This window comes from Phyllobates terribilis, unplaced genomic scaffold (genome assembly GCF_046119375.1).
Source record: "Phyllobates terribilis strain yellow unplaced genomic scaffold, ASM4611937v1 Scaffold_4__5_contigs__length_816908805, whole genome shotgun sequence".
Classification (NCBI taxonomy): domain Eukaryota; kingdom Metazoa; phylum Chordata; class Amphibia; order Anura; family Dendrobatidae; genus Phyllobates; species Phyllobates terribilis.
The window spans coordinates 105,435,816-105,458,902 of record NW_027362764.1 but is presented as its reverse complement, the minus strand read 5'-3'; the positions used below and the strand labels follow the sequence as shown (position 1 = coordinate 105,458,902).

At 39.7% G+C, this 23,087-nt stretch overlaps 1 protein-coding gene across 3 annotated transcripts in view; it reads right to left on the bottom strand.

Annotated features, from left to right (window-relative positions):
- Positions 1 to 23,087, bottom strand: part of ADARB2 (adenosine deaminase RNA specific B2 (inactive)) — a 1,079,460-nt gene that overhangs the window by 902,823 nt on the left and 153,550 nt on the right. For all 3 annotated transcript variants that reach the window (XM_073677647.1, XM_073677648.1, XM_073677650.1), the window contains exon 2: positions 7,436 to 7,477. In XM_073677647.1, coding sequence (XP_073533748.1) covers positions 7,436 to 7,477 — 42 coding nt within the window. The remainder of the gene's footprint in view (positions 1 to 7,435; positions 7,478 to 23,087) is intronic.

Below are 23,087 nucleotides of genomic sequence, written 5' to 3'. Positions count from 1 at the left end.
TGTTTAATATTTTGTGGAATAACCCTTGTTTGCAATTACAGCTAATAATCGTCTTTTATAAGACCTGATCAGGCCGGCACAGGTCTGTGGAGTTATCTTGGCCCACTCCTCCATGCAGATCTTCTCCAAGTTATCTAGGTTCTTTGGGTGTCTCATGTGGACTTTATTCTTGAGCTCCTTCCACAAGTTTTCAATTGGGTTAAGGTCAGGAGACTGACTAGGCCACTCCAACACCTTGACTTTTTCCCTCTTGAACCAGGCCTTGGTTTTCTTGGCTGTGTGCTTTGGGTCGTTGTCTTGTTGGAAGATGAAATTACGACCCATCTTAAGATCCTTGATGGAGGAGTGGAGGTTCTTGGCCAAAATCTCCAGGTAGGCTGTGCTATCCATCTTCCCATGGATGCGAACCAGATGGCCAGGCCCCTTGGCAGAGAAACAGCCCCACAGCATGATGCTGCCACCACCATACTTGACTGTAGGGATGGTATTCTTGGGGTCGTATGCAGTGCCATCCAGTCTCCAAACGTCACGTGTGTGGTTGGCACCAAAGATCTCGATCTTGGTCTCATCAGACCATAGAACCTTGAACCAGTCTGTCTCAGAGTCCTCCAAGTGATCATGAGCAAACTGTAGACGAGCCTTGACATGACGCTTTGAAAGTAAAGGTACCATACAGGCTCGTCTGGAACGGAGACCATTGCGGTGGAGTACGTTACTTATGGTATTGACTGAAACCAATGTCCCCACTGCCATGAGACCTTCCCGGAGCTCCTTCCTTGTTGTCCTTGGGTTAGCCTTGACTCTTCGGTCAAGCCTGGCCTCGGCACGGGAGGACACTTTCAAAGGCTGTCCAGGCCGTGGAAGGCTAACAGTAGTTCCATAAGCCTTCCACTTAAGGATGATGCTCCCAACAGTGGAGATAGGTAGGCCCAACTCCTTGGAAAGGGTTTTGTACCTCTTGCCAGCCTTGTGACCCTCCACGATCTTGTCTCTGATGGCCTTGGAATGCTCCTTAGTCTTTCCCATGTTGACCATGTCTGAGTGCTGTTCACAAGTTTGGGGAGGGTCTTAAATAGTCAGAAAAGGCTGGCAAAAGAGATCTTTAATCCACACATGTGAAGCTCATTATTCTTGGTGCCTGAACTACTTCTTAATACTTTAGGGGGACCAAACAGAATTCTTGTGGTTTGAGGGGTTGAATAATAAATGACACTCTGAATTAACTTTTAACGTTTTAAAAAAAAAAAAAATTTGCTGCAGTGCATTTCCCACTTCCAGGCTGATCTACAGTACAAATGTCACAATGCCAAGTTAATTCCGCATGTGTCAACCAGCTAAATCTGCAGGGGGTTGAATACTACTTGTAGGCACTGTAATTGGTATTATTGCTTCTGTAAATAAAAAAATACAGTAAAAATATCAAACCTATTTAACTCATTCTGTAAATATCGTAAAGAAAGAAAATGTAAATATTAATCCTCTCACCTCCTCCCAAAAAATCCAATAAAAAAGAATTAGCAAAATATCGCATGTACCCTAAAATTGTACAAAATAAAAACGCCAGCTCAGTTCATAAAAAATAAGACCTCATACAGGTTCATTGACATTGAGATAAAAGAAAAAAGTTATGGAAAATAGCAAAACAAAAACATTTTTTTTTTTTAATTTAATTAAATTTTATTTACGCCACTAAAATAATAAAAAGCCATACATTACTGGTATTGCCATAACTATACTAACTTGAAGAGTCATTGTGCCAGGTCATTTTTACAAAACAATAAAAAGTTTAAAAACAACCCCCCACCCCAAAAAAAAAAAAAATTGTAAAATTGCATTTTTTAACCCCTACGCTTCACTTGGAATTTTTTTTTTTCTGATCCGGTAAAGTGAATGGCGTCATTCAAAACTACAACCTGTCCTGTAAAAAATAAGGTTCCATATGGCAATGTGATTGAAAAAAGAAAAGTTATGGAAAAGATTACAGAAAGATTAAAAAATGTAGACGCAAAAATGAAAATTGTGTGTGTCCTTAAGGGTTTTTTCCATTTTTTACATATGTGTATATATATATATATATATATATATATATATATATATGTATGCACACACATATGTATAACATGTATTCAGTATCTGCTATAACATCAGTCTTTTCCATGTACAGTACATAAATACACTCTCAAAGGGGAGCGTAGAATCTATACACCTGTTTTGTTTTCCTCGCTGAAGTCACATTAGCAGCAATGGCAAGCGGCTCAGCATTTGATTTATTGCGCTGGAAGCGGTACTCCGTCATTGTACCACCGCTACTATTACCATACTGTTCCTACGGTCCCTTGGCATTCTGCTTACAACACAAAATTATTCACTTGCTTGTACCATACATGGAATGAAAAAAGAAGGCACCACTATTTTTAACCACCTGCATCTATCAAAATAACATCCTACTAATGCCCCGGGCAGAGAACGGGAAAAAAAATACACCACACGCTTATGGTGCCACAGGATATCACGGGCATAGACACATAAATGTGCTGCTGCTCGTAAAGCTGTCAGTTTAGGTTTGTCTTGTGCAGCAGAGGATCAGCACGGAGCGGACAGTTGATGATTATAGTTGTAGAAATGGTATCTTTCTTCAATGGGAATTTGTTCAGGCCCGGAGGAATGGTGGATGTAAGAACTATGGCGTGGCAGAGAAAAACTAGGAAAGTAATAGGCACCAGGTATAAAAAAAGTCTATAAAATATTCAATGTGTACTGCGTGGGTAGAGGTGAAAAGTTTGCACTCTAACAATGCTATTGTTGTCATGTATTGTTTTTAAAGGGGTTTTCCATGTCCTAAAAATAAAATGGAACCAAACTCTAAAAAAAAAAAAAAATGAAATATATTTCCTGCACCATTAACTTTCAATCACTTCCCATGGCAATGGCATTAGGAAGTGTCGAACGATCCCTGTGACCTGTTGCGTAGGAATAGTGCCAAATTTCAAAGGTAAATAATATCTTATTGTTTCATCGATTCTTTATCATTTTCAGCCCATTTTTTAGTGCTTGACAAAACCCTTCAACGTCAGGTTCAAATACATTTTCCTTGTACGTAATGCAAAAAGAGGGAAGCTATTTTCATAGAAGCTTATGTATTTTTATGCAGCTGTCACGCTCGGGTCGGGAGAGTCGCCGGCCAGTCCGAGCACTTATTTCCGATCTCGCTCCGATTTATACGGTTGTCAGACTCTGCCCTAATAGAAGAAGGTCCAGAGTAGGAGACTACTGTTAATTACCCCCAACCTGCCAAATAATCAGTAGGGCAGGGATGGGGAACCTCAGGCTCAGAGGCCGTTTACGGTCCTCGATGACCTTTTATCCGACCCCCAGGCAGATTCCCGGGGACCACAGTGCTTGGGCCGGCAGCTGTAGCTGTGCTTGGGCCAGTAGCCCATTAACTTCTTCTTGCCCTGTGAGCACTCGCATGTGTTCACTACTGAACCCTGAGGCAATGAAACATTATATCCTGACACCAGTGCTAGCATACTTTGTGAGCAGACTTAGTGCCCAATTTGTATGACCCCGAAAGGATGGTATAAATATCCAAATGGCCCTTAGCAGAAAAATGATTCCCCACCCCTGCAGAAGGGTATATAGAAGAGAGGCGAGCACATTATAAGTATCTAACTTTAACCCCTATTTTGTTACTGGGTATTTCTATATAGTATATGAAGATCTAGTGTTTTTTTCCACTTTACTCCACTTTTACTCTCCGTAAGTCATTTCCCCAAACCCTTGTGTGCTAACAGAGCAGTTCTTCTGTAGAGAATAGCTCAGATTTTTACCAACAACAAATAGGATTGAGCCAACCGGAGTAGGATATTCTCTCTAAGAGCTCCAAAGCATCCGCATGTCCTTTCGTTATGGTGTGCCCACCATGGCAAATTGGCTAATAGTGAAGGGTTGTTTGAAGAAAAAACCTTAAACAGTCACCTACAGGCTCCCAGAAGAATTGGCAAATATCCCAGGGTTAAAAAAAACCTCTGGAAAGTATAGCTCTCATAAAGTTTTATCTTGTTGGGACCTAGTGTCTCAGCACCCATAGATACATTCGGGAAGTGGAAAATAGAATGCAAAATGGGTATTGCCATAAATCATGACAATGTACTGAAGAATCTTCTTGTGTCAAAAATTTGGCAAGTGTGCCCTTATCTTTTGTGAACATTTTGTTAAGAACTCCAATTTCTCACAATCCAAATCAATACATAATCATGATATTATAGAAAAAAAAATTGTTGACCAGACATAAACACATATAGCATAAATGTCTCCCAACAGAATATCACAAAATCATGTTTTTTTCAGAGGTGATCAACTTGCATCACTGTTCTTGTGATATGGCCAAAGCCAAGACGAAAGGCAGGACACATCTGTAGTATGGTGGTGTAGGGTCTACCACACCATGTACATGTAATAAGCTTTTTTTCTTTTCTTGTTTTCAGTTATAAATGCGTTATTTCCCCCGCAAGCAAATTATTACACAGGCAGAGCGTTGTTCCCTGCCTATTACGTTACTGTTATTTTTCATACACAACATTTAATGTGAAGAAATGACATTCTGTACTGGCACCGTCATCAATCTAGCTGTCCAAACAGATGAACAAAAAGCCAATGAGTTCAATTATAATGATAGAAAAGTATACAAAGGTGAGTAATGCCCGAGGGCTGCTTTAGCTTATTACCTCATTAATAATAAGTGCTGTGCTATAAATTTCAGATTTGAGGCAGTTTCCGAAGAGCAGGAAAAGAATTTTCAGGGCTTGAACATTACCCATAGTGAAGTGAAACGAGAATTCCATAGAGAGCGATATGTGCGGAAGTAACACTAACATTCTGCTTCTAATCTTATATCAGTTGAAAGACCATAAAAATGCAAATTTCGCGAATAAGATGAAGTGTATTCTGTAATTCGTAACCACTTACAAGAGACAGACGTTCTAAAAAAAGAACAAGAGAACATATTCTTTCTGAAAGAAATGGGAAACGATTTTCTCAACATCTGAAATTTAAGGTTTTATATAAAACGCCATTTTTCCATTGTTTGATTTAACTTAATACAATATTATTGGATGTGCATTTGGGCAAATTTCTGTCTTTTAATTTTTGTGCAGCCAAACAAAACATATGTCATCACTCAACAGCCAAAATGTATCTGCATGAAAGAAGAGAAATGGTAGTAACTTAACCCACTCCGTGCAGAATGGAAGGGTATTCCGAACCGATCGTTCTACCAGTTATATGGTATAATATAAACAGTGAAACCTCTTGGAGACAACCACCCAAAAATACATTAAAAAGGTGTCTTCTAGGGGGTGGCCTTCTCAAATTATATATTATATGGTTAGCATTATGGTCGAATTGAAAATCTGTTACAGTAAATCTAGTCTGGATAAAGAGGTTTGTTTTCTCAATAGGTGATCTTTTGGAGAGGTTTCATCGTATGAATTATTTGTACCCAAAATTTTTGGTTGGTATTTGGACTCTTCATCTAAAAAAACTAAGGCTCCAATTCATCAAAGTGTTTACACCAGAAATTTGTCGCAAAACCACTTCAAAAAGCCGTACTATTCGTGCACAAAGTGAGGATGCACAAAAGTTTTGCGACTTTTGGTGTTTTTATGCAAGTTTTGGCCAGTTAAGCTAAAGTTGGCGGAGCTGGAATGGGACAAGACAGGGCGTGGCACTCCCGCTTGTCTAATTCGTAACAAATTGTAGGGTACCTTACACAACAAATCTTACTGCTGCCCCTGACTGGAGTAAGATTTGTGGCATGGCATACAGACGCTCAACACTTAAGATGTGCCTGAGTCAGTTAAGGAATCAGGTGCCTCTGGTTCCACTCTAACCAAGATCGGTGTGTATAATGGCAGTTTTCATGAATCGTGGCCTTAGTTTTCTATTTGATCTATTTATCTACATGTCCTATTAGAATCTCTCTATCATGCCATCTGTTAAAGTTGTTGCATATGTAATCACTATAGAGTTAATTAACAAGCTCCTAAATCGTCTACAAATATATAAGATTCAGCTAATGTCACGCACAGCGTGGGAAAGACTAAGTGTAACACGATGGGATGAGGGGAGGGTAGCCCAAACGCTGGGGAAGGGGGAGTGGAGACCCCTAGGCAGATCTAACATCACCCTACCTGTCTTACCGTCCCTATACAGGTTCCGCACCTATCGCCAAACAGGAAACCTAATTCCTGTATATCCCAAGAGCTAGGCCCTAGATAGGGAGGTGGAGGTGAGCACTAGTCAGTCCCCACTATAAACTAAAGACAACAAGAGAGACAAGCAAAGGGGGGAAAACTTAGCTTGAGCAGACACCAGAAAGATAACACCAAATGTCCTCCAAGGGCACCAGAGAGGAAGCTAGCAGACTGCTATTGCTCCAAGCCTTCACAAGTTAAATGAGAATATCACCGGCGGCTCCCTGAAGCAGACTGAGAGTTTATAAACACCCAGACCAGGGTGTGTCAATCAGAGCAGGAGGGAGGTTGCCACTGGGTTCAAAAGTCAGAAGGGTTAAGAAGGCATCTGCAATGCCAAACGCAGTGACCTTCTGCAGCTGGATCCAGAGCGACTGTCCATTACATCTGACACCCCCGTGACAGCTAAACTTAAAGAGGACCTTTGAACAAGTCAAAAGTAGACGGTTTTTGCTTTTTATTTCATTCTTTGTGCCCTCGTGAGTAATCCATTTTTATTTCATTTTTTGTTAACCACCATACAAGAAGTTAAGGGGTGTCCTGTCACAATGAGCCCTTGGGAAAGATCATAAAAAGTAGTGATAAATAAAAAGACTCATATCTCTGGAACCATATGGCAGATTTAAATAGCAAAAAAATCCAAAACACCAGAATACTTAAAAGGGCAGTGGGAATAAAAATAAGAGAAAACTCAGCCATGTTTGACCTGGTGACAGGTCCTCTATAAGAGCATAAAAGCATATGTATTTAATAGTGCTTCTTTAGAGCCCCTGGAGAGAAGAGTTCTAAACTTATTGGATAGATGATGAGAACGTGTGCAGAGATCTCTGCCAAATATTCCTATAATATTAGTGAACAAGTGGTAGGAAAATACCGCAGGGATCTTGCAGTCATACTTCATACTTTGTATGCTCTGCTTTTTGTCCAATAGGTTTTCAAGAAGTATAGACCACATAGAAGAGATCACGACAAAAAGATCAGACCACATAGTATTTGTTTGTAGTCTGGTGTCATGGAGACACAAATAGGCACAGATAATAAGCTGTGAATGAAGACTGTCCAATGTTGTTTCATTTTATTTACCTTCTATTTACATCAGAATAAAAAAATTGGTTCCATATGCCGACCTAAGAACAGTTTCCTATTTTCATCATAACACTATATGAATATGAGTATCATACCTCCCAGCAGTCTTGATGTCCTTATTTCCAGTGGGTTGTGACCTGTTAAAAGAAATAAAGGCATCAGCTTAGGTGTTTTGATATATTTTTCATATAAAAAGCATTAAATAAATATAAAATGTAATACTTCTATAGCAACAATGTGGGATGGCTTCCTGGTGGGATATTATATGGTTAGCCTATTAATGAGAATTGATGGGTTGTACTGATTACAAATGAATTACTTTTAAAGAGGAACTGTAACTCTGGAGACGTCCTATAATAAGAGATTATTCCAACGTGATTCCTTAGAGAAGCCCTCCTCCTCCCTTCAAAATTTTTATCCTCTTACTATATTGCAGTCATCATATTATATAACACAATTGCTTATTTTGCCTTTCTACCCAGCTAATTCTTCTCTTTTCCATTTGGTTTATGACATCACGTGATTAAACACTGATTATCTGAATCCTTCTAAGCTCTATGTAGAAGCAGGAAGTCTCTTTTCCCTGCATGAGTCATCAGTCACTGGAAAAGTCCCTGGCATGGGGGAAGAGCAGAGGAACTAGGTCAGGAGCTGAAGAGAGGAATGACTCATGCAAGGAAAAGAGATTTCCTGCTTCTACATAGAGCAGAGAAAAGAGAACAGAGAAGAATTAACTCTCTAGAAAGGCAAAATAAGCAATTGTAAGTACAGAGTGCTATTATATATGATAATTGTAACATATTAAGTGGATAAAAGCTTTGATGAGAGGAGGAGAGCTTCTTTAATTTTTACTAATGAGCAAGTAAAGGTTTGTGTTTGTAGAATTCAACCATTGTATTCTAAGTTGTTTAGCTGACTATACACATCAGATCGCTGTCAGTCAAAGACTCATTTGGCTGACAACAATACAACATTACCTCCCCATCCCAATAAACATGTACACTCGGTTTGGTCAAGCGTGCATGTTTTCTGAATGAGGAGAGTGCGGTAAACAATTGCCATATATCTCTAGTAGTGGCTTATTTTCCCTGAGAACAAAGGATCAGGCATGTTGACATTTGACATGCCCAAGCCTTCTTTCCTCCATCAACATCTGTTGGGGGAGAGTCAGAGTGCCTCTGTGTACAAGGTAGCCAGCCAGTCTCATAAGTGCAAGGGCATAAAAGCAATAAAGATCAGTAACTTGCATACAAGAGCCTGAGTTATCCTGTGATAGCTCATTTCCAAGCTTATAGTTTATTGAATGTATGGACTTAGCTTACCGTCTAGTTACTCCTTTGTGTCATAGTCAGTGAGTTTTTCAATGCTTAAGCGGTTTATTATGCAAAGTTCAGGCTACAAAATGGTTAAATCCGAAAAAATATCTAATCTTAGAAACATATAATATATTTCCTGTGCATGCCATGTCGGTTTACACAGATCCATTTTTTTTTTGCCCTCATGATTTCCATCATGTTAATTACCAGGTTACAAAGTGAGCAATGAACCTCAATGACATTTTCCGTGGTTGATGTGTACAAAGAACACTTCTAATACAATTCCTTATCTTCCACATTGCAGCTTGTTCTAATCCACTCATCTGTGCCCTTATTTATTATTTTTGCATCCATCAAAAGTTAAAAATCCACACATCATATTGTGACCGTTCCACTTAGGCAGCAACATGTTTAAAATCCCAGCGCCTGACATCACAATGTATTATTCATATTCTAGGCATTACTTTACTTGTTGCGATACAATGACACATATTTTCTCATCCACAAAAAAATGTCCAATATTTCAAGTTGTTTCCTAAATAGGTACATTTATATGATCATGAATAGTGGGGAACACATAGAGCGCCGACTTATAGGGCATGGCAGGGCATTACATTTTAGCTATTCAAATAATGACCAACCATAACATACACTTGATGGTCTGGGTCTACAGTATGGGGGGCACTGTTAATTCCTTTACAATCTTGGACGTATAGGTACATCCAAGGTCGTCTACCCCCATTTGATGCGGGCTCCGGCGCTGAGCCTGTATCTTTCCCGGCACATGATATTTCCGCGGCCGTTGTTCATAGGAGTTGATGATTTCTCCTACACATAGTGTGTAGCACAAGCGATCGGATGATCGCAATTTCAGATCTCCTAAGGAGACTATTGAAGCAAGTAAAAAGTTTAAAAAAAAATGTTTTAAAAAAAAAATAAAAAATATATAAAAGTTCACATCACCCCCCTTTTGTAACATTCAAAATAAAACAATTAAAAAAAAAAACACGCTTGGTATCGCTGCACTCAGAAATGTCCGATCTATCAAAATATAAAGTAAATTAATCCAATCGGTAAACGATGTAACGAGAGAAAAAATCGAAACGCCAGAATTACATTTTTTGGTGGCCACAACATTGCAATAAAATGCAATAATAGGTTATCAAAACATCATATGTGCCCCAAAATGGTATCAATAAAAACGTTAGCTTGGGTTGCAAAAAATAAGCCCTCACCCAGACCCAGGTCCCGAGAAATGGATACGCTATGGTTCTCGGAAAATTACGCCATTTTTTTTCTTACAAACTTTGACATTTTTTTTAACCACTTAAATAAAAAAAGAACCTATACATGTTTGGTATCTGCTAACACGTAATGACATGGAGAATCATAATGGCAGGTCAGTTTTAGCATTTAATGAACATGGTAAAAAAAGAAAAAAAAAACAATTGTTGAATTGCACTTTTTTTGGTAATTTCGCTGTACTTGGAATTTGTTTCCCGTTTTCCAGTACACTATATGGTAAAATCAATGGTGTCGTTCAAAAGTACAACTCATCCCGCAAAAAACAAGCCCTCACATGGTCATATTGACGGAAAAATAAAAAAAGTTATGGCTCTGGGAAAAAGGGGAGCAAAAAACGGAAATAAAAAACACAAAAAAAGAGAGGACAATTTGCCAGGTCGTGAAGGGGTTATTAGCATCTTTTTACTCTTGCTCATAGATGGAGATTTCAAGCACTCAAACCCTCCTCTTTGACACCTATGTACCCTAATATTTGGCATATTCAAGGTATGGTCAATTATATAGAATGTGTCATTTCATTTAACACTTCAGTGATGTGCAAATTCTGTAGGAAAACATGAAGACATATAAAAAAAATGGAGGAATGAATGAATCAATACTTATTAAACAGATAAATCATTTTACCTTTTCCATGTAAGCAACCAATAAGTCCTACCGCCTATGAAATAGTTCAGTATCTGTAGTACGTAGACCAAAAAGACCTATATAAATAAGAATCATATATAATTTATCTAGGTTACTTGCAGGAATTTTCTGCTTATTGTGGCTTGAAGACTGATAGCAGCAAATAAATTCTATTGGTAATGAAAGTTTCAAACCCCCTCAACAGCAGAAAGCAGAACATTACTTTTGCCGCCTCTCAGCCTGTCAGGCTATTTCAGTTTTATATCCGTGTGCTACAATATAAAATGCACTAACCGTCCAAGAGGATCAATATACACCTTCCTCAACACCATGGAATTATGTTCTAAAATTGATTCCACCTCTACGCATGAGATCTTACAAACTGCATTCTCGGTTAATTATATAATATTGTCTTACTTTGAATGAATAGGGACTAGAACCTGTTTCTCGCCCCGGCATCTAGCAAACTGCTGACATACAATGTTCTCTCTGAAGCAGATAATGAATTGCATCCCATACATACTTTGCCCACATTCAACAGAAGGAAAATCTACGCATCATTTGAAATAAATAGCTACAAATGAGATCTTTAGCGGAATTTTTGGTGGCTGTTTTAAAGTGTAGTGAAGTATAAGAATAGTCATCTATAGTTCTATATTACATGCTGAGTGGTTCTCTCATTTTTATGAATAATATTAGAAACCCTTTTTTGGCCTGTGGACATTGGAGGCAGCTAATGTGTTACTAGAGGCATCATGAGTAACGCAGTATAATTGATCTACACGTTGACTGTACGGATATGACAACTCTCCCACTGGTACTTTCTGAAAGTGTTCTTATTGACTCTTAAGGGGCTTTCACATTTCGTTCTGGCACCCGCTTGTTGGTCCCGTCAGGCCTTATGTCCGAACCCCCTGCAAAATGGGATTCGAGAATATGTCCAGATGGGGCTATAGACTAGAACGGTGTTGACAGAGCGAACATGTGCTCTGTCGTGCATCATTTTCGGGCGTACACGCCTACAGGAGGCGGACACTCAGACGTAGTAGACTGCATCTGAGCATCTCCCTTTAATTGACATACACGCCCGAAAATGATGCATGTCAGAGCACACATTCGCAATGCCACCACCATTATAGTTTATGGCCCCATTGGCGCATATGTCCGAACCTCCCCGCAAAACGAGATTCGGACGACAAACCCACAAATGTGCAGAAAAGCACAATGGGAAAGCACCCTTATACTTAAAGTATTCTCTAGCTTGAATTCTTTATGCAGACACTCTTGTTAAAGGGGTTATCCATGACTTTCAAATGGGAGACTTTAGAAGCATATTAGCACAAATCCCACAAGCTCAAATGATATTCTCAATATCAGCAGTTACTTACAATCTTTTACAGTAGTGCATAAGCTATAGTTCAATACTGGCATCGATATGAAGAAATGTGGAAAGCAGCACTCACCAGATCTTTCTTGGCTTCAAAGTCCTTTATTCCATCATATGTGTCCACATATGATCAGTTCTTAGCCCCGAGAGGAAAAATAAGCAAAGTCCTGGGTGTGGTATATGGCCACAATTCTTCCATGAAGAACACTTCTAGCCAAGCTTATCTCGACCATAGATGGGTATAGTTGGGACCCACTGCTTGCTGCCAGTCCTGAGCTTATGGTACTGCTAGATATCTTCCGATTTTTGATGGGAAGTAAGCACGGTGTGTCTTTCATCTGCTGAGCTAAGTTTCTCTGGCTGACTACTGCTTCTACGGTCTTTATCATTGCCCATTTCTTACACTTGACTATACTCCTACAAGATCCCTGACATTTTGGACATCTTCCTAGAAATTGCTGCTGTTTTGAAGGTTACAGGGAATCTGTCACCACTTTGGAGTTAACAGACCTCTACTATGGGCCATACAGAGTATTGAAAAGTAAATCTATACATACCTGTATGGCCCATAGTAGAGGTCTGATTGCAGAGAAAAGCGCTTTAATCAATTCTATTTTGTACAGGCTTGGCATCCGGAGGATGCCAATCCCCACCTGTGTGCTTATTATTCCACCAAATCCCCGCTTATGTGCTTAATTATCATATTCCCCCCCTCCCCTGCACGTCACAGGGCCCTGTTGTGCTCCCTGACTTCCCGGGCATGCGCAAAGCGCTGCTCACATAGAGCGCGCTTTGCTTCATCCCGGCCCCGTCTGCCTGTGCATTGCGTCGCAGATTTCTATTGCGCAGGCGCTGTGGAGTCATTTTCACTTCCCGGCGCCTGTGCAATAGAACCCTGCAGTGCAGTGCACGGAGAGACGGGTCTGGGATGAAGCAAAGCGCACTCTATGTGAGCTCTACGTGAGCGGCGCTTTGCGCATGCCCAGGAAGTCAGGGAGAACAACAGGGCCCTGTGACGTGTAGGTGAGGGGGGGATATGATAATTAAGCATATAGGTTGGGATTTGGGGGAATAATAAGCACATAGGCGGGGATTGCTTGGCGTCCCCCGGACGCCAAGCCTGTACAAAATAGAATTGATTAAAGCGCTTTTCTCTGCAATCAGACCTCTACCATGGGCCATACAGGTATGTATAGATTTACTTTTCTATACCCTGTATGGCCATAGTAGAGGTCTGATAACTCCAAAGTGGTGACAGATTCCCTTCAAGGGTGGTCAGGCCAAATATCAATTTTATTTCGATTTCTCTCTTTTATTCATTCACTTTGCATCTTTGTATATTGATACAAATAAACTAAGAGGACTTCTATTTTTGAAAGAATTCATACTTTGCAGCATTTTTTCCACACTTGCCTAAAACAGTTGGATAGTGCTGCATAGGACATTTCTGCATAGCACTTATTATAGAGGAACCCTCTGGTTGATATTGTTAAAGGGGAACCTCATAAAGGCACAGTTAATGGGAACACTCTCTGATGTACCCGGAACATTTTGACACTCTCTAGTTATCATTGATTATTGTGGGAACTTTGGAATTGTTTGTGCCTCATACTGTTTATGGGGGAAGTCTCTATTGCTCGTTGTGGGAACTTTTGGCTGATATTACTTATGCATAATGTTGTCACTTTAGTGAGCCCTGGGGTTGAAGTTGTCTATTTTTGATCCATATGAAAAGACCATTTCTATTAAAGATAGTTGGGGGTCCTGTTGAAAGTGTTCCATTGGGGCCCATGAGTTGTGAGAATACTGTAGAACTGTTTATAGGTAAATTTTGGAACTATTTGTATAAAAACTCTGTAACCATTATCTATTATTTTACGGCAGGGCTCATGAACATAAAATCTTCTCAGTTTTACACTTTAACATTTTTTTTAAGCGTGGGCACAGATTGACATTACAGTCATTTAGGCTCAATTCATATTTGTATTGGAAGAAACCAGGATGGAACTAATGACACCATTATAAATCAATGTCATCAACTGGGCCCGATGGTTTCTGTTGTATGCCAGATTCTGCACTGCATTGTACTTTCTTGTACATAGACTTATAGTAATGGGCAGCAATTTTTATAATATGATTTCCAAAGGATTACATCCACATTGTATACATGGATTGATAATTTTTTTGGTTCCAGGCATTCAAGCAAACAATCAAGTTAATATGGATATTATATGCAATATGTTGTATATACCCATACAAAAATGACAAAGAAAAAAAAACGCCAAAGCAAATATGTGCTCCAAATGTTTACTCCAGTGTAATTTATTCTATTCCCATTTACCTCTTAAAGCATAATTAAACAAGATTAATAACGCAATAGTCCTTTACAAAGACAAATTGATGATTTCAGGCTCCTCAGACCGACATTCGTCTGAAATATCAGAGGACAGATTGGCCTTCATCCCAGACTGCAAAAAAGCCAAAAGAATGTATATACGAAATAACAAAAAATTGTTATATTAATTTGCGTCCTTCAACTCCCAACTCCCTTGTAATACAAACATGTCTTACACTAGAATGATCCCGCTTCTTGGAACTGCTCCAGATTATAAGGAATGCTTAGAAAATATTAATGTTTCAATGAACAGAAATGTAGTTTTCAATGATTTCTCTTTTCAAGCATTGTTGTTTTTTTTTTAAAACCTCTTTATAGTTAATCACTTAATAAACTCATGTATTTACAAGGACAGTTGAGAGAAGACAGCTCTAGTAGTTCTTCCAATTTTGGCTTTATATTCAGGGAAGGAGAATAAATATGTAAAATAAGAAAACCTCAAGAAAAAGCAAAAAGTCATATTTGTTATAAACTATACTGATGAGCGAGCGTGTTCTGTTAACCCTTTTGGCGAGCATGCTCAGGTGTTCGCCGAGTATTTGCGATGTGCTCAAATGTTATGCTTGAGTCACTGTGTGTGCATGATTTGCGACTCTTTTACAGCTTTAACACATGTGAGGAATGCCTAACAAACAAGCATTCCTTACATGTATTAAAGCTGTCAAACAGTCGAAAATCATGCAGACACAGTGAATCAAACATAACATTCGAGCACACCGAAGATGCTTGGAAAACACCCGAGCATGGTCGTAAATCTCAAGTAACAAGCATGCTCGCTGATCACTAAGAAACTAGCTATAATAATGCAGTAACACTATCAGTATCCCACAAACCTTTTAAACAATTGAAGGACTGTTGCACCCCATAAATTAATAAAACTCACTTGCAATGATAGTCTGCCAACAGTTTCCTTACATCGTCTATTACCTCTATGGTGCAGAAAAAGAAATCATACAAAAAAAAAATCAATAGATGTCAACTCATGCAAGACTCCGGACATGCACAAGGCGCCAGGTGTCACATGCTTAGTTGGCCATGTAGCTCCTGATTAATTGATGGGAAGTGGAGGTGTCTGAGAGCTGTTAGAAGAAATGTGAACTTTGCAGGTCACAAGAAGTCCTCTACACGGAGAAAACTGATTTCCAGCTTTCACAGAAAAACAAGCTCTGGACTGATGTCAGACCAGAGATCACATGACACAGATTCTTATAATGAAAAATTTAGAAATGTGTAACTGCTGTTTTGGCTTTGGCCGCTGAGCGGCGCCACACCTTTGTTGTGGGCGATGCTTGACAACTACAGTCCTGTTTTATTCCTGGGGCTTTTGGTGCTGCTAAAGGGAGTTCTGGTTACTCCTTCATGAGAGCCCTGGGTGAGGCTGTCTACTATTTAAACACCTGAACCTCTGAATTCCACTGCCAGTCAAAAAGTTCAGCTTACTTGGGCTATAGCCCTATTCCTTGCTCCTGTTGTGTCTTCCTGATTTATCCCACATCCTGACCTCGGCATGTATTTTGACCACCGCTTGGTTATTGATTTTGTCCCTGATGTAACCTCTTAGTATGGAGCCTGCATGATGATCTTTCTTGCGCCAGCTTGCTCCACCAGTCAGCAGCTTAATCTGTAGCCCCAGTCAAGGGGTTCATGTGTAAGTCCAGATCCTCATGCAGGGGTTAAAGAGGAAAGGCTAGTGCAACCCCAAGATCTGGTAAATGGAGTGACTGGCACTAAGCCTGTCCAAGGAAGCTCTATTAACAGCTGCCAGGCTTCCAGAAACAGTGTAACCATGGCCAAACATCTAGACTTAACTCAGTTGGCATGAAACAAGAATATTGCAGGTAAAAAATGGTGGAGTACTTTTTTTTAAATACATTTACTTTTCATCTTAACCCGTTACTGATTTCCTACTGTCTTTTAATGGTAGACAGTGCCAAGTCCAGAGTCTGTAGTGACATATTTTGACATCTCATAATTTAAGTGATTGGCCAGAAATAAAAAAAAAACATGACTTCTTTCTTTGAGAAACAGTACCATCCCTGACCATAGGTTGTGTGTGTTAATGCAGCTCTCCTCCATTCTCTTCACCTGTCCCCCCCGCTATTCCCCGGCCTCTCCTCTCTGTCAATCCCTTCACTGGCTCCCCATTGCCCAGAGACTCCAGTTCAAAACCCTAACCATGGCATACAAAGCCATCCACAACCTGTCTCCTCCATATATCTGTGACCTAGTCTCCCGGTACATACCTGCACGCAACCTCCAATCTTCACAAGATCTCCTGCTCTACTCCCCTTTCATCTCCTCTTCCCATAATTGCATACAAGATTTCTCCCGTGCATCCCTTCTACTCTTGAACTCTGTACCCCAACATATCAGACTCTCGCCTACCGTGGAAACCTTCAAAAGGAACCTGAAGACCAACCTCTTCCGACAAGCCATAGTCAGTTTTTTTGGAAAAAAATCAGCTGTGTTTTTCTATTTTTGGGTGACTCCATTGATGCAGCTACTCTTGCAATCTAGCAGGAGTTGGTTGGGTCTCCAGCAATCAGCAACAGCCAAGGACCCTGGCTGTTTTTGTCTTTTGTTTTGCAGCAATGTACACTCAATCAGTGTATCTATCTAGTGAATTGAAGAAATGGCAATGCCTATTGGTGCCAATTCTACTGGATCATTCAGTTATGACATATACAATGTTCTCTAGAAATACAATCACGTCCTGCATTTAGTGTGCATATGTACTACTTTTACCGCCAAGCAAACGGGGCTTTTTCTATTTGATTAGTATTTCACAGCATATAGTCTCTGCAGGAATTATATGTGAATATGGGTATGTAGAGATGACACATTTCTCATTGGTTAGCTAGGGAATCTGTGGCAGAGATTTTAGGCTTATCCTTAAATTTCTACTATAAATTTTCAGTTTGACATGGCCAATAATTATTGTAAAGGGAACTAATCTGCATGTGGCTACCTCCATCGGTTTCCCTGCATATTGAACTACATATGTAATTTTTTTTCCTATAAGTCTGGTTTAACAGTTTCCCAGCTTTGCGTGGAATAATGGCAACATTCAATTAGTGATGCATATTTTATGCTTAAATCAATGGGTGGCAGTTTGTTAGCTCCTTCCCTATGGATAGTAGTAAGCTGATATCAGCATAAAAAACTGTGCAAATATGCCCTAAAGGAATTAGCCATTATTCCAGTAGGAAATCGAAGCAAGTGCTCATGCACCAATTAGCTGAGTAACATCCTGGTTGTAGGGAAACCTGGTTGGGTATGACTGGTGTAATGAATGCCATTAGTACATGTTTTTAATATTAGAAAAATATATGTACTGTATATTTTTATATATTTATTTTACTCTAATGGATTTTATGTACATATTAAAGCACCACTCCAGCACTTTTTTTTATTTTACCGCTGAAGTGGTGCCACTAACCCTACATTCCTGCACCTAGTATCATACTTACCAGCTGCCGTTTTCTTCTTTTATTAGTCTTCTGCTAGTTGCGACCTGCTGGATCGCTCCAGTGTTTGCTGGAGGAGCTGGAAGTCACAACTCAATGTAAGTCTATGAGAGCTATATGGCGAGGTGGGACCAGAGCGGCACCAGGAAGAGCAGAAGACTGCGGCTGGTAAGTATAATACTAGGGCTATGGAACATATGTTAGTGGCACCACTCCAGCGCTGAAATTAAAAAAAAAAACCGCTGGAGTGGTGCCACTAATCTAATTTCCTGCACCTAGTATCATACTTAACAGCTACCATCTTTTTATCAGTGCCACTCCAATTGGTCTTCATCTAGTTGCGATCTGCTGGATCGCTCCAGTGATTGCTGGGTGAGCTGGAAGTCACAACTCAATGTAAGTCTATGAGAGCTATATGGCGGGATGGGACCGGAGCGGCACCGGGAATAGCTGAAGACTACGGCTGGTATAAGACTAGGATCATTGAACATGTGTTAGTGGTACCACTCCAGCGCGGAAATAAAAAAAAAACGCTGGAGTGGTGCTTTAAATAGGATGACAGAATAATATTTGCATTTTTAGCATTTAATAAAGCTTACATATTGTTATTTATAATGACCTTTATCTGTAACAAGAAGTCCAATTCTGTCAAAATCTGATACAACGTCTTGAACAAAGTGTGTACAGTACAAAAGTTCAAGCTCTGTTATTTGCCGCACACCTGCACAAAGTATTACAGCTGCAGAAGACATTAGATTTTACTAGCCTCTATGTCCTGTTAGTTTCTACACACTAAATATACGGAGAGTTGCCAACACTGCCCTCTGCAGAAGACTGGGCAAAATGACTGCATCTGTTTGTGACCAAGCCGTACATCTGAAACACAACCAGCAACGGTAATTCAACACTTGACAAGTTTTTATTTTGCATAAACTGAAGATGCCAAGCATTAAAATGCCTCGGACGGCCAACTCTACTCCATAAAGATTTACTGGGCATGAGGTACACAGAACTTTGAGCAAAATGACTTCCCTTAATAGAATTGCAATGAAAGGAGAGCAGTGACCTATTTTATTCATATATAAACTTTCCTGTGTTCAAAAATATTTGTTTAGTTCTGAAAATCGAGAGAGGCTGGAAAGCCCCAAGGGAGGAGGTCAAAACTTCATTGGATTTCCATGTTCAATGATTAGTACAGTTGAAAGCTTACAATAAGGTTAAGCAGGATACTGATTTAAACACTAAAAATTTGACTTGAAACTAGGTAGATATACCAAAAGAAGTGTCACGGGGGCTCTGTGCATGGTAGCCTGGAAACTCTAAAAAGGGCTTCCACGGCCAGGCTTTGCACTTACCACACTGTGTATCAGATCCCAGGAGAATCCCTAACCCTTTAATCCCTGTAAAAGGAATCTGGCTTTATACAGGGGACCCTTGGTTGGGTCCACAGAGCAGCTGTTGCCCGATAGAGGGGATGGTCACAAAGCTGCATCAATACCAGGAGGTCAAGAAAAAGAACCGAATCAACAGGCAGAAGAATAGTCTAAATAAAGGCCTGGGTCAAAAACAATAATTAACAAGGGCATTGGCAGAGAAACACTTGTGAACCAGAGTAAAGGAATTTATAACTGGTAACTACAGGCAGGAAACCAGAGGTTTAAATAGTGTGAGCCCTGACCGATTAGAAGACCATATTCAGAAATGAAACTCCAAGATCCCTACATGAACGGCACCACTAGTCCCAGAATATAAACCCAAACTCCTATACTGATGCCCAGTGTTTCTTGTGGCAAAGGTGCGGTGCCGCTCAGCAGCAGAAATAGAAGCAAGGGGGGCAAAGACAGACATGAATGCAACAAGAATACTCACACCGATGTAAAACATCATAAAATTGCAGTTCTACTTACCTATAACAGAGATAAAAAATTATTCATGAAGACTCTAAGTTACTGGCTGACAAATTAGACCCACCTTGGCTTGAACCCACTGATTTTACAGGACAGGAGGATAATCTAATGTGTATGAAATGTTTGGTCGATCTTTGTTTAGCATATGGTGGCAGAAGAAAGGATCAGGCATGTGGAATTTCAACATTTACTATCCTTTTCTTTGACTGCGATTTTGTTAGATGTTGCAGAACAAGGGTTTAATCAACATCTTTTGGAAAAACTTGGCCACTTTTAGTACAGCAGCCATATTATTCATTTGGTTTTATGGTGTGCCCTAGGAATTGGGTGAGTTATAGTTATTAGAACTCTTAAAAAATACTTAAAACAGATAATTAAAAATGCATACATCCAACATAATATTTGATCTAATATTGACATTATACATTATACATTTATACATTTTTGTATACAACATTTATACTTTACTGATTAATATTAAGAATCCTAATGCAACAAGTCCAAAAGAAGCAAAAACAAGCGGCTAACTTAACTGTGTAGGAACAAAGTTTATGATAACAACATACATTATAAAGATACAGTATGTATAGCCTCTCCAGAATCCACTATTAAGACATTTAGGAAATAGACATTTACTGGAATATAGAAACTAGCCACCATCAAGTACCACCTGAGAAATAGCTGAATGCCTCCTCACCACTAGCACTGCAATTTCCAGAAGTACAGCTGCTGGCAAAAATTATGGAATCACCGGGCTCAGAGGATGTTCATTCAGTTGTTTAATGTTGTTGAAAAAAAGCAGATCACATACATGGCCCAAAACTAAAGTAATTTCAAATGGTAACTTTAGGGCTCTAAGAAACACTAAAAGAAATCAAGATTAAAAATGTGGTACTCAGTAAGGGTAATTTTTTTCAGACCAATCAGAGGGAAAAATGATGGAATCACTCAATTCTGAGGAAAAAATTATGGAATCATGAAAAACAAACACACAAAAGAACACTCCAATACATCACTAGTATTTTGTTGCACCACCTCTGGCTTTAATAACAGCTTGCAGTCTCTGAGGCATGAACTTAATGAGTGACAAACAGTACTCTTCATCAATCTGGCTCCAACTTTCTCTGATTGCTGTTGCCAGATCAGCTTTGCAGGTTGGAGCCTTGTCATGGACCATTTTCTTCAACTTCCACCAAAGATTTTCAATTGGGTTGAGATCCGGACTATTTACAGGCCATGACATTGACCTTATGTGTCTTCTTTCAAGGAATGTTTTCACAGCTTTTGCTCTATGGCAGGATGTATTATCATCTTGAAAAATGATGTCATCATCCCCAAACATTCTTTCAATTGATGGGATAAGAAAACTGTCCAAAATATCAATGTAAACTTGGGCATTTATTGAAGATGTAATGACAGCCATCTCCCCAGTTCCTTTACCTGACATGCAGGCCCATATCATCAATGACTATGGAGATTTGCATGTTCTCTTCATGCAGTCATCTTTATAAATCTCATTGGAACGGCACCAAACAAAAGTTCCAGCATCATCACCTTGCCCAATGCAGATTCAATATTCATCACTGAATATGACTTTCATCCAGTCATCCACAGTCCACGATTGCTTTTCCTTAGCCCATTGTAAGCTTGTTTTTTTCTGTTTCGGTGTTAATGATGGCTTATGTTTAGCTTTTCTGTATGTAAATCCCATTTCCTTTAGGCGGTTTCTTACAGTTTGGTCACAGACACGGACTCCTTTCCTCCCATTCGTTCCTCATTTGTTTTGTTGTGCATTTCCTGTTTTGGAGACCTATTGCTTTAAGTTTCTGGTCTTGATGCTTTGATGTCTTCCTTGGTCTACCAACATGTTTGCCTTTAACAACCTTCCCATGTTGTTTGTATTTGGTCCAGATTTTAGACACAGCTGACTGTGACAACCAACATCTTTTGCAACATTGCGTGATGATTTACCTTCTTTTAAGAGTTTCATAATCCTCTCCTTTGTTTCAATTGACATCTCTTGTGCTGGAGCCATGATTCATGTCAGTCCACTTGGTGCAACAGCTCTCCAAGGTGTGATCACTCTTTTTTAGATGCAGACTAACGAGCAGATCTAATTTGATGCAGGTGTAAGTTTTGGAAATGAAAATTTACAGGGTGATCCATAATTTTTTCCTCAGAATTGAGTGATTCCATAATTTTTTCCCTCTGCTTGGTCTGAAAAAAATTACCCTTACTGAGTACCACATTTTTAATCTTGATTTCTTTTAGTGTTTCTTAAAGCCCTAAAGTTGCCATTTGAAATGACTTTAGTTTTGTGCCATGTCTGTGATCTGCTTTTTTTCAACAACATTAAACAACTGAATGAACATCATTCGAGCCCCGTGATTCCATAATTTTTGCCAGGGGTTGTACTATGTCATGAGGTCATACAGTGTAGGCCCTTTAATTATAGTTTTACAGTTTTCATAGTTTTTTTAAGGTTGAAGGTAGACATTAATAGCTTCATAATACAGGAAAAATTCCTTCCCGACTCCACATATGGCAATCGGACTAGTTCCCTGGATCAACGCAGAATCTGGTGCCCATAACCTGTAATATTATATTTTTCAAGAAAGGCATCCAGATCCTTCTAGAATTTAGTAGTGAATCAACCATTACAACATCATGTGGCAGAGAGTTCCATAGTCTCACTGCTCTTACAGTAAAGAATCTTGGTCTGATTATGATGAAACCTTCTTTCTTCTAGACATAAAGCATGCTCCCTTGTCCCCGTCGCAGGCCTAGTACAAAGATCATTATACAGATCCCTGTACTGTCAATTCATATATGTCACAGGTGTATCAAGTGTGACAGACAGTCACTCTGGATCCAGCTATAGAAGGTCACTGCATTTGCCATTAAAGAAGCCTTCTTGAGCCTCTTATCTCTACAGTGTACTGATATCCTTCTCCCTTTTAGGATCCAGCAGTGACCTCCACCTTCTGCTGCTAATTGACACAGCCTTGCTTGGTAGTCAAAAACTCTCAGTGTCTCCATAGAGTCGCCGGTGATAGTTCTATGTTCCGCTGTCCATGCCTGGAGTACTAGTAGACAGCTAGTTTCTTCTTGGACTTCTCTTGGAGGACAGTTGGCGTTATCTCTCTGGTATCTTCTCAAGCTAAGTGTATCCCCTTTGTTGGTTTACCTTGTTGTCTTTAGTTACAGTGGGGCCTGACTAGTGTTCATCCCGTCCCCTACCTACCTAGGGCCAAGCTCTAGGGACATTTAGGGATTAGGTTTCCTGCATGGCAATAGGTGCGGAAAAGGGATGATAGGGTAGTCAGGGTGATATTAGATCTGCCTA